Here is a 13,733-nt window from a genome sequence, read left to right on the forward strand (position 1 = left end):
GCTGCAAGGTTCCAAGATGGAAAATGAGGTGGTGTTCCTCCAGTATGTGCTTTGAATTCTCATGACAGTAGAGGAGGCCGAGGACTGACATATCTGTGATAGTGTGGGAGGGGGAGTTGAAGTGACTGGCAATGGGGAGATGCAGGTCGTGGTTACGGACGGACCACAGGTGTTCTGCAAAATGGTCACCTAGTTCTGTGTTTGGTCTCACCAATGTAGAAGAGGCCACACTTAAAGCACTGAATGTAGCAGATGATATTAAGGGAGGTGCAGGTGAATCACTGTCTCACCTGAAAGGACTATTTGGGTCCCTGGATGGAGGTGATGGAAGTGGTGTAGGGGCAGGAGAATTCCAATGCCAAGGAGAATTCCAATTCCAATGCACCTGCACTGTCAGGAGAATTCTCTCACTTCAAGTAATCTCCATACCTCTTCCCCCTCCCCCCCCACCAACCATGCCTCTTCCTTTCTTCCCTTTCCTAGCCTCTCTCTCTTTCTTCTAGCCCCCTTTTTTTCCTTCCTTACCTTTAACCCATCCCCCAGTGGATCTGCCCTCCCCTCTCTCCCCTGCAGCTGCCTATCACCACCCTATGCTCACCCTGCCTCCCCTCTTTTGTCTACCTATCACTGCTCTGCTTTTCCCTCCTATGTATTGGGCTCACCCTTTTCCTATCTTCGGTCCAGAAGGGTCCTGACCTGAAACGTTGACCGCCTGCTTTTCTCCACGAATGCTGCCTGGCCTGCTGAGTTCCTCGAGCATCATCGTGTCTTTCATCCCCACAACATTAAGGTGACCAAAAGCTTTCTTGATCTTTAAAAGATCCATAACAACTAAGAGGCTACTTCAGCTCTCATGACTAAATCACACTAGTTATCTTTCAGCTTTCCTCGATGCAAGGAAGGGCATCTTCAAAGTACAGTTGGCCAAGAATGCTGCAGTAAATTCACATAGAGCGATGGGCTGGCCATCACTATGAAAGTTTGTAGAACCTCCCCATTGGATACTGCCTGGCAATTATGCTAATGCTGATTTTAACTTCTGACATCAGACACAAAATTATGGAAGACTTGTTTTAATGCAGCTGGCAGGGCCAATGAAGTGGAGGATTAGCACTGACTAATGAAGAGAGTTGTTGCTGATGTTCTCACTTTAATTTTCTGTGGCTTCTTTCACCTAAATGGTCCACTTCATATGTCTGATGTTTTGGGAGAGATGATGGAGGAAAGAGCTGTAGGCAAAATTATGGTGTTGTGATTTTTACTTACTTACTATGACACAGAAAGAGGCCATTTATCCCATCAGGTTTATGCTGGCTCCTAAAAAGGTAACCCCATCAATCCCATTCCGCCTCCTTATTTCGATGTGGCCCTTCAATATATTCTCTCTCACATGCCCATGAACACCCCTTTGACTCCTTTGCCTCATTTCTACAGTCAGAAGTAACTTACAGTAGCCAATTAATCTACTAGTACTGTATGTCTCTGAGTTGTGAAAGGAAACCAGAGCACCTGGGGGAAACCCTATTGATCATGCGGAAAATGCGCAAAATGCACACCAACAGCACCCAAAGTCAGGATTGACTCCATGTCACTGGAGCCATCAGGCAGCAGCACTAACTGTTGTGCCACCATGCCACCTCTGTTTCCTTTTCAGTGGAAGGGAACTTTTCGATATGAGAATTCATTGCTCGACCCTGCTCTCCAACGTCATGGGTCAATGTTTGGGAAACATTGCCAAGGCCAAAGTTCTGCTTCTTCAGATTTCAGCCTTTGTCCTGCTCCTTCACTGCACCCTAGCTGTGTTGGACTTTTGAGACTAATGGACTAGCATATTAGTGGAATGCTGTAGTTCAATACATTGTACAAAACCATGTAGGTCAACACACCTGCTGCCTCGGCTGCAAACCTTAGAGAGTGCTCCAAACCCTCTTCAATTTTCTGGGACTGAGATGTTAGTGATGCAGAGTAGTCTGTAACCGTGCCTGTAGGTTCGATTTCAATCACAAATCTAGGACATGAGAAATGAATATGACATGAATAAATTGAAATCACTGGACCAGGCTTTTCCAATAATGTTCAGACATTTGATATTTATAAAAAAATACTTTAATTGGCAGAAAAAGTACTTCCAGATTACAATTAAACTTTATTCTAATCTTTTAGAGTTGATCCAGAATTGAAGCAATATTATTATAGTGAATGTCACTGATATATACAGAAGTAATACAAAAACAAAATACAATGGGTGGTAGAAATTGGAAATAATAATGGAAAACATTGTAATAATACTCAGCAGGTAAGGTATCATCTAAGGAGAGAGACAGAGGGTTAATGGACTAGATTGAACTGGTCCTGTCCTGTGCCTTGTGATTAGAACAAATTTTAATTCTTATCTAAAAGTATGTTTTCCACTATTTACAGTTATGTATCATATTTTTGCACACTAAGTTTATTGCTTGAATGGTTATAAGTGCGAGAATATATTCTACTTTCATTCCTAAATGTTAAGATTTTGGCCCATTAATCAAGATTCTCCCACCAATGAAAATAGTGTAGCAACCCTGTTTTTAATGATTTTAAACACCTTGGTTAGATTATCCTTTAATCTTCTAGGCACAAGAGAATGCAAACCAATTTTACATAATCTTTCTTCCCATCTTAAATCCTTTAAGCCACAGTATGATTTAGGCAAATATTCATTGTACACCTCTGAAGCTAATATATCTTTTCTGAGAATTTTGAAAAACTGAATGTCATACTCTGATTGGGATGTAACCAAATGTCACACAATTGAAATATTGCTTGCTCTCATTTCTATCCCAATCAGAAAGGAACTTCCGTATTCAAGACTATTTTTTAAGTTATTTTAGTGTCTGTGTACTAATTTTTATGTAAAAAGGGATGAATTTCCTGGAGTTTCCATGAAATTCTACCAAATAAAGATTGTTTAGTGTAGGGCACTTTTGGAAGAGTCACCCACATCCTTCAAAGCAAATAACTAATTTTATGCCCTGTAGACTGCTTTACTCAAAACCCATTCCAAGTGAGGATATATGTTTCTTCACAGATGATCATTAACTCCCCCTGATTCTCCTACTATTCCTCGTATTACTAGGGACAATTTACAACTTGCATGTCTCAGAGGCGGGAGCAAATGGGAGCACAAGAGGGAAGCACAAATGGTTATGGGGGAAACATACAAATTTCACATAGACAGCCCCAGAGTTCAGGATGAAAGCTGGGTTGCCGAAGCTGTGAGGAAGTAGCACTATCTGTTGTTCCACTGTGTGGCATTGTCACCATTTGCTGGATTACTAGATGCATTGAAGTTATCTTGTCTTAGAGCAATAATTGAAGATCAGGCAATGTGAAAAACAGCTTCTGTTTCCCTACTGTCTCAGTGACTGGTGTTAAATTTATTAACAGGTCCTATGTTCTATTTGCTCTTCAGTCATTACATTTTGTTAATAGTTGATTTTCTGGTTGATGTTAGAATATTTGAATCATAGACATGATACTGACCTTGTTTCTCCAGTTAGTGGATAACTTGGTGCATCATCCATTGAACTTGCTTTTGAGTATGTGACACTTCCACAGACGTTAAGTCCTGTCAACCAAGGCCTGCATGATTTCCATGCTTCTCTGTTCTCCATGATGGATGGGATCTCCTCAGTTTTTGTACTGTATATTAGAGACAGTCTGTTGCTGCAAAGGACCAGAAAGATCACATTAAAATACATGGTCATGAATGGGTTTACAAACATTTTAAAACTCTGAAAAATTAATCTTGCACCAACCTAATACTTAAGAGTTTGACTGATTCTTTGGGTGCTGGAATATTGAATTTTATCTGATTAGAATTCATCATGACCTGAGCTTCAATGCCAGATTCAAAATACATATTGTAATTCATCTGTATTCCATTTCTGGCAAATTTAGGTACGTTGATACCCAGATGGATCACGAACTCTGTTGCAACTTCGGGTTTAAACAAACCATTGATCTGCAATAGAAGAAATATTTGTTTTTCTTAATAAGTTCACAAATCAGTGATGAATCATTCTAATGTGAACCTTCACCCAATGTATATGCACATCAGAAAGCAAGATGAAGATTGTTCAATAATCAATTTCAGCTTAATTCAACTGTTTTTTATTTTATATTTATGATCACTTGTTCCATGTAGTGTGAAGAGACTGATGCTAAAATGAGCTCCAGATCCCCATGCCCATTCCATTACTGATTGCCTTTTTCTATCTCATTATAATTATTCAACTAAACCCCTACCTCAACCAAACTATTGCTGAAACTTCATCCACACTTATGTTAAAACATTACAAAAAAAAGTCAAATGCCAATTTTGAGAAAGTGAGTTAAATATTACCTTCTTTCCTTCAAATGTCATCCCTGCTTTGACACCAGGTGTGGTTGTACCAGAAATAGACAGCTTGAGAGGGAGACCAGCCCCAGTGGGAAAGTTAAACTGGCTGTCCATGAAGATGTAGTGAGCAAACAGGTCACCACGTAAACCGTATAGGAAAGCTGACTTGAGCTACAAATGCAAATAATAATAGGCATTAAAATCAATGCATCAAATAGTCCTCAAGTATAAAGATAATGCATTACTTTAATATCTCCGTGAATATCGTCACTTCCGAGCAAGTATTTTTCTTTCATTTGCTCTCACAGAAAATGTAATAACTAGATTATACGTAAGTGCGAGTAACATTCATACCTGAAAATGTCAGGCAATGAACATTTCCAATGAGAGAATACCACCATCTATCTCTGATTATTCAGTGGAATTACCATTACTGAGTTCACCACGATCAACATCATTGGGGTTATCAATGACCAGGTACTGAACTGGACTAGGCTCAGAAGTATTGTAACTGTAAGAGAAGGCTGGGCATCTGGTAGCAAATGACTCACTTCCATAAATGCCAAAGCCTTTCCACTGTCTACAAGGCACAGATTAGGATGATAATGAATACTTCCTACATGTCTGGATGTGCAGCTCAAGAATTTTCATGAAGCTCGCCACCATCCAGGGGAAGCAGCCCACTTGGTTAGTGCCCCAACCACCACCCTTAAAATTCATTCTCTCCACCATTGCCACACTGTGCACCAACTACAAAATGCACTACTGTTACTCGCCCAGGCTACTCTGACATTACTTCCCAAATCCCCAACTTCTGCCACCAAGGACAAGAACAGCAGGCACTCCCCACAAGTTCCCTTCTGTCCTGACTTGAAAGCATATTGCCAATCCTTCATTGTCATTGGGTCTAAATCCTGGGACTCCCTATCCAATAGTATCATATGTTATGTATATGCTTCATCGCATTTAAGGAGGTAAACATCGAAAATCATCAGATAATGTCAACTGGCCACAAGGATATTCATGTTGGCCAAATGTAACTAATGTTACAGTCTTTCTCTAGAGAAAGCCAATTAACCTTGATATTTGAATATCTTTGTTTAAATGATTACATTTTTCAATTGTTATTTGATGTTCAATACCTGTGCTGGAAGTCTTTGGAGTAGTTGGAAACCTTTTGACATCATTTCTTTAAGCAACTTGAAATCGCTACCTTTAACGTATCCTAGTTCATTTCCAAAGACTCTCAAGAAAGCTTCTACTTCTGGCGTTTGTTGTTCAACTTTCTTCAACATATTCTGAAAATTCTGGGCAAGTTCCTTCATCAGATCCTCACAAAGAGCAAAAACATAAAGTATGAGACAGCCAACTCAAACAGATATATTCTTGTACAAATTAGATTATTTTTCAAATACATACTTCCTTTGGATATTCTTCATCTCTGTTGATTCCAAACCACTTGAATAGCACTTGTGATACTTTCTTTGGAACTTCACCATCCACCCAGTATAGTGCCTTCATTGCACTATTTGGAAAAAATCCTTTTGGTCCAAATATTGCCTCGAGCGATGGTTCAAATCCATTGCCTTCCAAGCCAATCTGGATAAAATGATAATATTGTTTAATTCTTATGTATCACATTATAATTATTAAATAATTATTTATAACTAGGTTTTCATATTTTTCCTATCTTAATAACATTACATAATTGGATGTTGTTGTACTGTTGAAATATGAACAATTTATATTACGACCATTTTCTGTTTTTCAGTTCACTGCCCCTCCTATTTGCAATTGCCATTCTCTGCAGAGACACAGAGCCTGTTAATTGCAAGGATGTGGGAGGTATTTGCAGTTGAAGAAGATGAGGCAGGGTGTAGAGTTGGTTGCTCTTCCCTGCCCCCTAAGTATTCTCACTGTAATATCAAGGGAGGTTCTACGAAGTTGGGGAAGTTTATGATTGCAGCAGCCATGTAAAACTATGAAGAGCAGAAGAGGCTGAAGATCTTGTCAAGGGATCACTGCTGCATTTTCCAAGTCTCCAAGCAGCACCAACCTACTGGAGCCAGTAGGGTCTGCCAAGTCCCTGAAAACTTGGATGGCACATGTCAAATTTGTATCAGGTTCCCAGTTGTAGTGCAAGAGCCCAACAGTACTGTCAGAAGTTCCCCATTCTTTCCTTGGCCCTCTTTCCTGCCACCGGATGCAGATGTTGACGGTGGTGACTGGGAGGAGTTAATATTAAGAGAACTTTCTTATTCTAGCTCTGGCAGTCCTTTAAATACAACAGTCAAAAGATTATCCTTCTAAGAGGTCATCACAGATGAATTCAGCCCCATTTTCAACTGACATGCAAACACAGGTCTTATCAAAGGGGCAGGCTCTAATCAACCATCAGTTACAAGAAGCTTGGCTATTTTTGCCCCACAAGTTCACTGGAAACAAAATCAACTGCAGTGCTTTCATGTTCACTTTGGGCTTGGAACTTGTTGAGATGTTATTCCCTACTTTAAAAATGGAAGTTGTTGTATGGTTGAGTTCCACAGCGAGCAGCAAACTGAGCCATTGGAGTAAGCTATATTAACTTACATAATTCAAAACTCTATAAAGATTAGATGATGCATATTGACATTTGCTTGGGGCTATAGTATATATCAACTACAATCACATTTGGATAAAACACATATATGCCTACCTCAAACAGGTCCACAGATTGACCAAAAACATTCAAAGTGGTCTCTAACATTACAGCTCTCGGCACATAAGTGTTTGGGTCAAAAATTATATTGCTTTGCAATCCACCTTCCAGAGTATTGCGTGTTCTTGGAAGAGAAATTTTCTCATATATTTGATAGTTTCTAGAATATTTTCTAAAATTCTTGGGTGCTGGAAGTACTGTTTCTTTTAGAGCATCGGCCAATTTGTTTCTCAGCCTGTGCAAAAAAATATAGAAGTTAGTTGAGTTACGCACGAGTACCTATGTTACATTAGGGAGTATCTTCAATTAGCACCATGTAATAGACATGCATAAATTCCAGGTCCCTGTTAGTAGTAAGGTCAAGGAATAAAATAATACTCAATATCACCTTTTAGAAAACAAAGCCTTGTTAGAAAAGAATGAGAAAGGAAACAACACTGTTAACAGTTTGGGTTATCAGGGCCATGGTCACACCTGTATCTTTATTATTGAACATGAAAATTGAAGGTGAAAATTTGAAATTCACTTACTCTTGGACTGTGGGATCCTTGGATGTCAGAATGTTCCTCAGATGTGTAGAAACAAAGCTTTTCACTTGTTCATTTTCAGTCTTTGCGAGATTTTTTATGATTTTTCTTAGTTGTCTAGATGTTGGTTTCTTCATGACAAGAAGGTAGGCCCCCAGTCTCTTCAAGATAGGTGAAGTGTTATCTGTATATACCTCCAGAAGTTCATTGCGAATCTGAAAGTAAAATTATTAACAAATAAATAAGAATCATTCAGCATTTTTTCTAGTACATCTCTGGAATCGAACTGGGACCAGTATCCTTGTGAATCATATAACTGGAGCTATACATAAGGTCGTAAACTAAGTGGTGAAACTTAGTGGAGTGGAGAAACAAAGGACTGCGGATGCTGGAATCTAGATGAAAAAACAATAAGATGCTGGAGGAAGTCAGCAGGCCAGGCAGCGTCTGTGGAGTAAGGCAGACGATCAATGTTTCAGATTAGGACCCTTTTTCAGGACTTAGTGGAGTGGCTCTACTGAGAGGAACTTCAACAGTTGAGGGGAGACTGGATAATGCAGTGGAGCAAAATGTGTAATGATAAAAAGCATCTATCAGGAAGGTAGAGGACATGTAAACATTACAGTGTACCTCCAATAAAAGTTGGAGCAGGGAAAATGGTGAAAATCAAAACTGAAGGTGAAGAACACAAATAGAAATAAGTGAGTATGATAAAACAGTGATTTATTAGGACGTGGTTGGAAAATTACGAAGGTTGAAAAGTAAATACTCAAAAGAGATAGATAAAATGGCAAAGGAGGCATAGTAGCTCTGATGTTAAAGAATGGGATAAAGGATCTTCAGTCAGAAAATTGATGTGGAATCAATCTAAGAAATGGCTAGTGGCAAAAACATTGGTGGTAGCTGTATTTAGATCCCCAAATAGTAATGGGATGCTGGAAAGTACAGGTGGATATCAAAAAGTTAATACAATAATCATGGGGGTTGTTAATCTCCATATAAATGAGCAGGATGAATTCAAGGAATGTGTAAAAGAAGGTTTGCAAGATCACTGTGTGGAGAACCAAAGGGGAACAGGCTTGTTAGATGTAATATTGTGTAATAGGATGATCTGCGTTAAGGGACTTTCCTAGACAACAGTGATCATAATATGATAAATTTTATATACTGATTGAAAGCAATTTAGTCCAAACCAAACCATAGAACAATAGAGCACAATACAGGCCCTTTGGCCCACCATGTTGTGCCGACCTCCAAACCACACCAAAGACTATCTGACCCCTTCCTCCCACATATCCCTCTATCTAGCTGAAACCATGGTCTTAAATTTGAATAAATCTAACAGTGAAGGCATGAATCACGAGTTGGCCTTGGTAGACTGGGAAACTATATTCAAAGGAATGAGCAGTGAACAAGTAATGAAAAACATTTATAAGAATTAATAACAATGTTTACAAGTAAACCCTTTAAGGCAGAAACTCCATCAAGTGGATGTGCTGGCCCTTTGTGGCTATCAAGAGAAGTTAAAGTTAGTATTAGAACAAAGGAAAACGATTATAATATTGCCAATAAAACACAGCAAGCTTGAGGATTGGGAACATTTCAGAATTCGCCAAAACAAAATCAAGGCATTGCTAAGAGAAAGTAAAATGCCAGGGTAGTCCAATGAGAAACATGAAAACAGACTGCAAGAGCTTTTATAGATATGCAAAAAGGAAAATATAGCTAAAGTTAATTTGGCCTTATAGATTGAAACAAGAGAAATCCTAGTGAGGAAACATCAGAGAAAAAGACACAAAAAACCTCCTGGAAATAGTGGAAGATCACAGGTCTGGAATAAATAATGAGTTTGAAGAAATTAGCACTAGTAGTAAACCAGTACTGGAGCAATTAATGGGACTACAAAGCGATAGACTTCCATTACCCGAAGAACTGCATCGCAGGGTCTTAAAGGAGGTTACTATGGATAGACAGGATGTGCTGGTCATCAACTTTCAAAATTCCATAGATTCTGGAATGAAGCCCATAGATTAGAAGGTAACAAATGTAACCCCACTATTTAAGAAAGGAGAGAGAGAAAACACAAGGATCTACAGATCAGTCAACTTGATACCTGTACCAGGGAAAGTGCTTGAATATATTATTAAGGAAGTGGTGACATAAGAGACTGCAGATACTGGAATCTGCAGGAGGAACTCAATGGGTCAGGCAGCATCTAGAGAAGGAAAAGGACAGTCAATGTTTTGAGTCAATAACCTTTATCTGAACTGTGCCAAGGAAGGACACATGGTTGTGGTAGTGAGTCTGGGTGAGAACATGGTTGAAGGTCAGGAGAGCAGTAGGAATAACAGAAGGGGAGCAGTGAGAGAGGGTCTCACAGATCAAGGAAGTGGTAACAGGGCTCCTGGAAAATAATAAAAGGATTGGACAGAGTCAAAATGGATTTATGAAAGGGAAATCATGTTCATGAAATCTGTTGGGAGTATCTTTAGAATATGACCATCAGAATAGATAAGTGCGATGTGGTATATATGGACTTTCAGAAGGTCTTTGATAAGGTGCCAGTCAAGAGATTATTAAAAAAAAATAGAGTGCATGGTAATTGGAGCAATATACTTAGGTGGATTGAGGATTAGATAATGGACAGAAAGCAGAGTAAGAATTAATGGGTCATTTTTGGGGTTGGAGGCTGTGACAAGTGTGAAGCTGCAGTGACTGGTGATGGGATCCCAGTTGTTCACAATCTATATCAACGATTTAGATAAGCAGATCAAGTGTAATATATTCAGGTTTGCTGATGATGCAAAACTGAGTGGCAATGTGGGTTGTGAGAATGATGCAGAGAGCCCAGAGAGATATAGAGAGGTTAAGTTAATGGGAAGGATATAGCAGATGGAATATGTTGTCGCAAAATGTGAGGTCATCCCCTTTGTAACCAAAAAAAAGGCAGCATATTTTTTAAATGGTGAGAGACTGAAAGGTGTTTGTGCTTAGGAGAATCTGGATGTTCTTGTACATGAATCACTGAGATTCAATGTATAGGGACAGCAAGCAATGAGAAATACAAACTCTATGTGGACCTTTACAGCAAGAGGATTTGACTCACAGAAACTGAGATATCTTGATCTAATAACATAAGGGTCTGGTGAACTCACACATGAAATATTTTGCACAGATCTGATCTCCGAGACATGATATATTTCTATGGCATGATTTGCCTGGATGGCATGCAAAACAAAAATTTTTCATGGTATCTCAGTACATGTGATAATAATAGTAAACCAAACCTACCTAAGTATGTACCTGCAATAGAGGGAGCACAGCAAAGGTTTTCCAGATTAATTCTGGTGCCTTGTATGAGGAGATCTTAAACAGAGTAGTTTGTTGGTTTTGGAGTCATAGAGCACTACGGCAAAGAAACAGGTCCTTCGGCCCATCTATTCCATGCCGGCCTGGTCTTCTGCCTTGTCCCACACCTACCTGCACCCGGACCATAGCCCTCCATACCTCTCTCATTCATGTACCTATATGTACCTATCCAAACTTCTCTTAAATGTTACAATTGAACCCACATCCACCGCTTCCGCTGGCAGCTCGTTCCACACTCACGCTGCCCTCTGAGTGAAGTAGTTCCCCCTCAGATTCCCCCTTAAATATTTCACCTTTCACGTTAAACCTATGACCTCTAGTTCCAGTCTCACCCAACCTGAGGGGAAAAAGCCTGCATGCATTCACCCTATCTATACCCCTCATAAATTTGTATACTTTTATAAGATCTCCCCTCATTCTCCTGCGCTTGAGGAAATAAAGTCCCAACCTATTCAACCTATCCCTGTAACTCAGGTCCTCAAGTCCCGGCAACATCCGTGTAGATTTTCTCTGCACTCTTTCAAGCTTATTGATATCTTTCCTGCAGGTAGGTGACCAGAACTGCACACAATACTCAAAATTTGGCCTCACCAACGTCTTATACAATGTAACATCCCAACTACTGTACTCAATGCCCTGATTTATGAAGGCCACTATGCCAAAAGCTCTCTTTACAACCCTATCTACCTGCGATGCCACTTTCAAGGAATTATGGATCTGTATTCCCAGGTCCCTTTGTTCTACCGCACACCTCAGAGCCCTACCATTCACTGTGTAAGCCTTACTCTGGTTTGTTCTCCCAAAGTGCAACACTTCACATTTGTCTGCATTAAATTCCATCTGCCATTTTTCAGCCCATTTTCCCAGCTGGTCCAGATCACTTTGCAAGCTTTGATAGCCTTCCTTGCTGTCCACTACACCCCCAATTTTGGTGTCATCCACAAAGTTGCTGATCCAGTTTACCACATTATCATCTAAATCATTAATATAGATGATAAACAACAACAGACCCAGCACTGATCCCTGTGGCACACTACTAGTCACAGGCCTCCAATCGGAGAGATAACCATCTACTACCACTCTCTGGCTTCTCCCGCAAAGCCAATGTTGAATCCAATTGACTACTTCATCCTGAATGCCAAGCAACTCAACCTTCTGGAGTAGCCTCCCAGGCGGGACTTTGTCAAAGGCCTTGCTAAATGTAGATAATGTCTACCACCTTCCCTTCATCAACCTTCCTGGTAACCTCTTCAAAAAACTCTTAGACTTGTTAGACATGACCTGCCACGCACAAAGCCATGTTGACTATCCCTAATCAGGCCCTGTCTATCCAAATACTTATATATCCTGTCCCTCAGAATACCTTCCAATAATTTACCAACGACTGACATCAGACTCACTGGCCTATAATTTCCTGGCTTATTTTTAGAGCCTTTTGTGAACAATGAAACAACATTAGCTATCCTCCAGTCCTCCGGCACCTCACCTGTGGCTAAGGACATTCTAAACATCTCTGCCAGGGCCCCTGCAATTTCTGCACTAGCCTCTCACAAGGTCCGAGGGGACACCTTGTCAGGCCCTGGGGACTTATCCACCCTTATTCACCTTAAGACAGCAAGCACCTCCTCTTCTGTAATCTGGATATGGTCCATGACCTCACTACCCTTTTCCCTCAGTTTTATAGACTCTGTGTCTATCTCCCGAGTAAACGCAGATGCAAAAAATCCATTTAAAATCTCCCCCTTCTCTTTCGGCTCCACGCATAGATGACTACGCTGATCTTCAAGAGGACCAATTTTTTCCCTTGCTATCCTTTTGCTCTTTATATAGCCATAGAAACCCTTGGGGTTCTCTTTCACCTTGTCTGCCAGAGCAACCTCATGTCCTCTTTTAGCCCTCCTGATTTCTCTCTTAAGTGTTCTCTTGCACCTCAGTTGATCCTAACTGCCTATACTTGATAAGCACCTCCTTTTTCTTTACCAGTGCCTCTATATCTCTTGATAACAAAGGTTCCCCAAACCTGTTAACCTAACAGGATCATACAGATTCTGTATTCTTAATATTTCACTCTAGAAAGCCTCCCACTTACCAAGCATTTCTTTGCCAGAAGACAACCTATCCCAATCAACACCTGCCAGATCCCTTCTGATGCCATCAAAATTGGCCTTCCTCCAGTTTAGAATCTTAACTCTATGACCAGTCCCATCCTTCTCCATAATTATCTTGAAACTAATGGAATTATGATCACTGGATCCAAAGTATTCCCCTGCATTCACTTCTGTCACCTGCCCTGTCTTGTTCCCTCAGAGGAGATCCAGTATCGTTCTCTTTCTAGTTGGGACCTCTACATATTGATTAAGGAAACTTTCCTGAACACATATGACAAACTCAATCCCATCCAGTCCTTTTACAGTATGGGAGTCCCAGTCAATATGTGGAAAGTTAAAATCACCTACTATCACAACTTTATATTTCCTGCAACTGTCTGCTATCTCCCTACAAATTTGCTCCTCTAAATCCCACTGACTATTGGGAAGTCTATAACATAGTGCCATTAACCTGATCATCCATCTTTTATTCCTCAGTTCCACCCAAATTGCCTCAGTAGTCGAGCCCTTCAGTATGTCCTCTCTGACCACTGCCGTGACATTTTCCCTGATGATTAATATATTGGTCCCCCTCCAGTTGAGGTGCAAACCATCTCATTTGTACAGATCCCACCTGCCCTGGAAGAGAGCCCAATGATCTAAAAATATGA

General features: G+C 40.2%; 1 protein-coding gene across 1 annotated transcript in view; it reads right to left on the reverse strand.

Moving 5' to 3' along the window:
• apoba (apolipoprotein Ba) overlaps positions 1–13,733 on the reverse strand; it is a 51,559-nt gene that overhangs the window by 23,719 nt on the left and 14,107 nt on the right. The window contains exons 13-20 of the mRNA XM_052024308.1: positions 7,610–7,821; positions 7,077–7,314; positions 5,801–5,980; positions 5,524–5,712; positions 4,385–4,552; positions 3,798–4,003; positions 3,523–3,705; positions 1,887–2,008 (exon numbers count right to left, since the gene is read on the reverse strand). Coding sequence (XP_051880268.1) covers positions 1,887–2,008; positions 3,523–3,705; positions 3,798–4,003; positions 4,385–4,552; positions 5,524–5,712; positions 5,801–5,980; positions 7,077–7,314; positions 7,610–7,821 — 1,498 coding nt within the window. The remainder of the gene's footprint in view (positions 1–1,886; positions 2,009–3,522; positions 3,706–3,797; positions 4,004–4,384; positions 4,553–5,523; positions 5,713–5,800; positions 5,981–7,076; positions 7,315–7,609; positions 7,822–13,733) is intronic.

The sequence above is a fragment of the Pristis pectinata genome, chromosome 10 (assembly GCF_009764475.1).
Source record: "Pristis pectinata isolate sPriPec2 chromosome 10, sPriPec2.1.pri, whole genome shotgun sequence".
Taxonomy (NCBI): Eukaryota; Metazoa; Chordata; class Chondrichthyes; order Rhinopristiformes; family Pristidae; genus Pristis; species Pristis pectinata.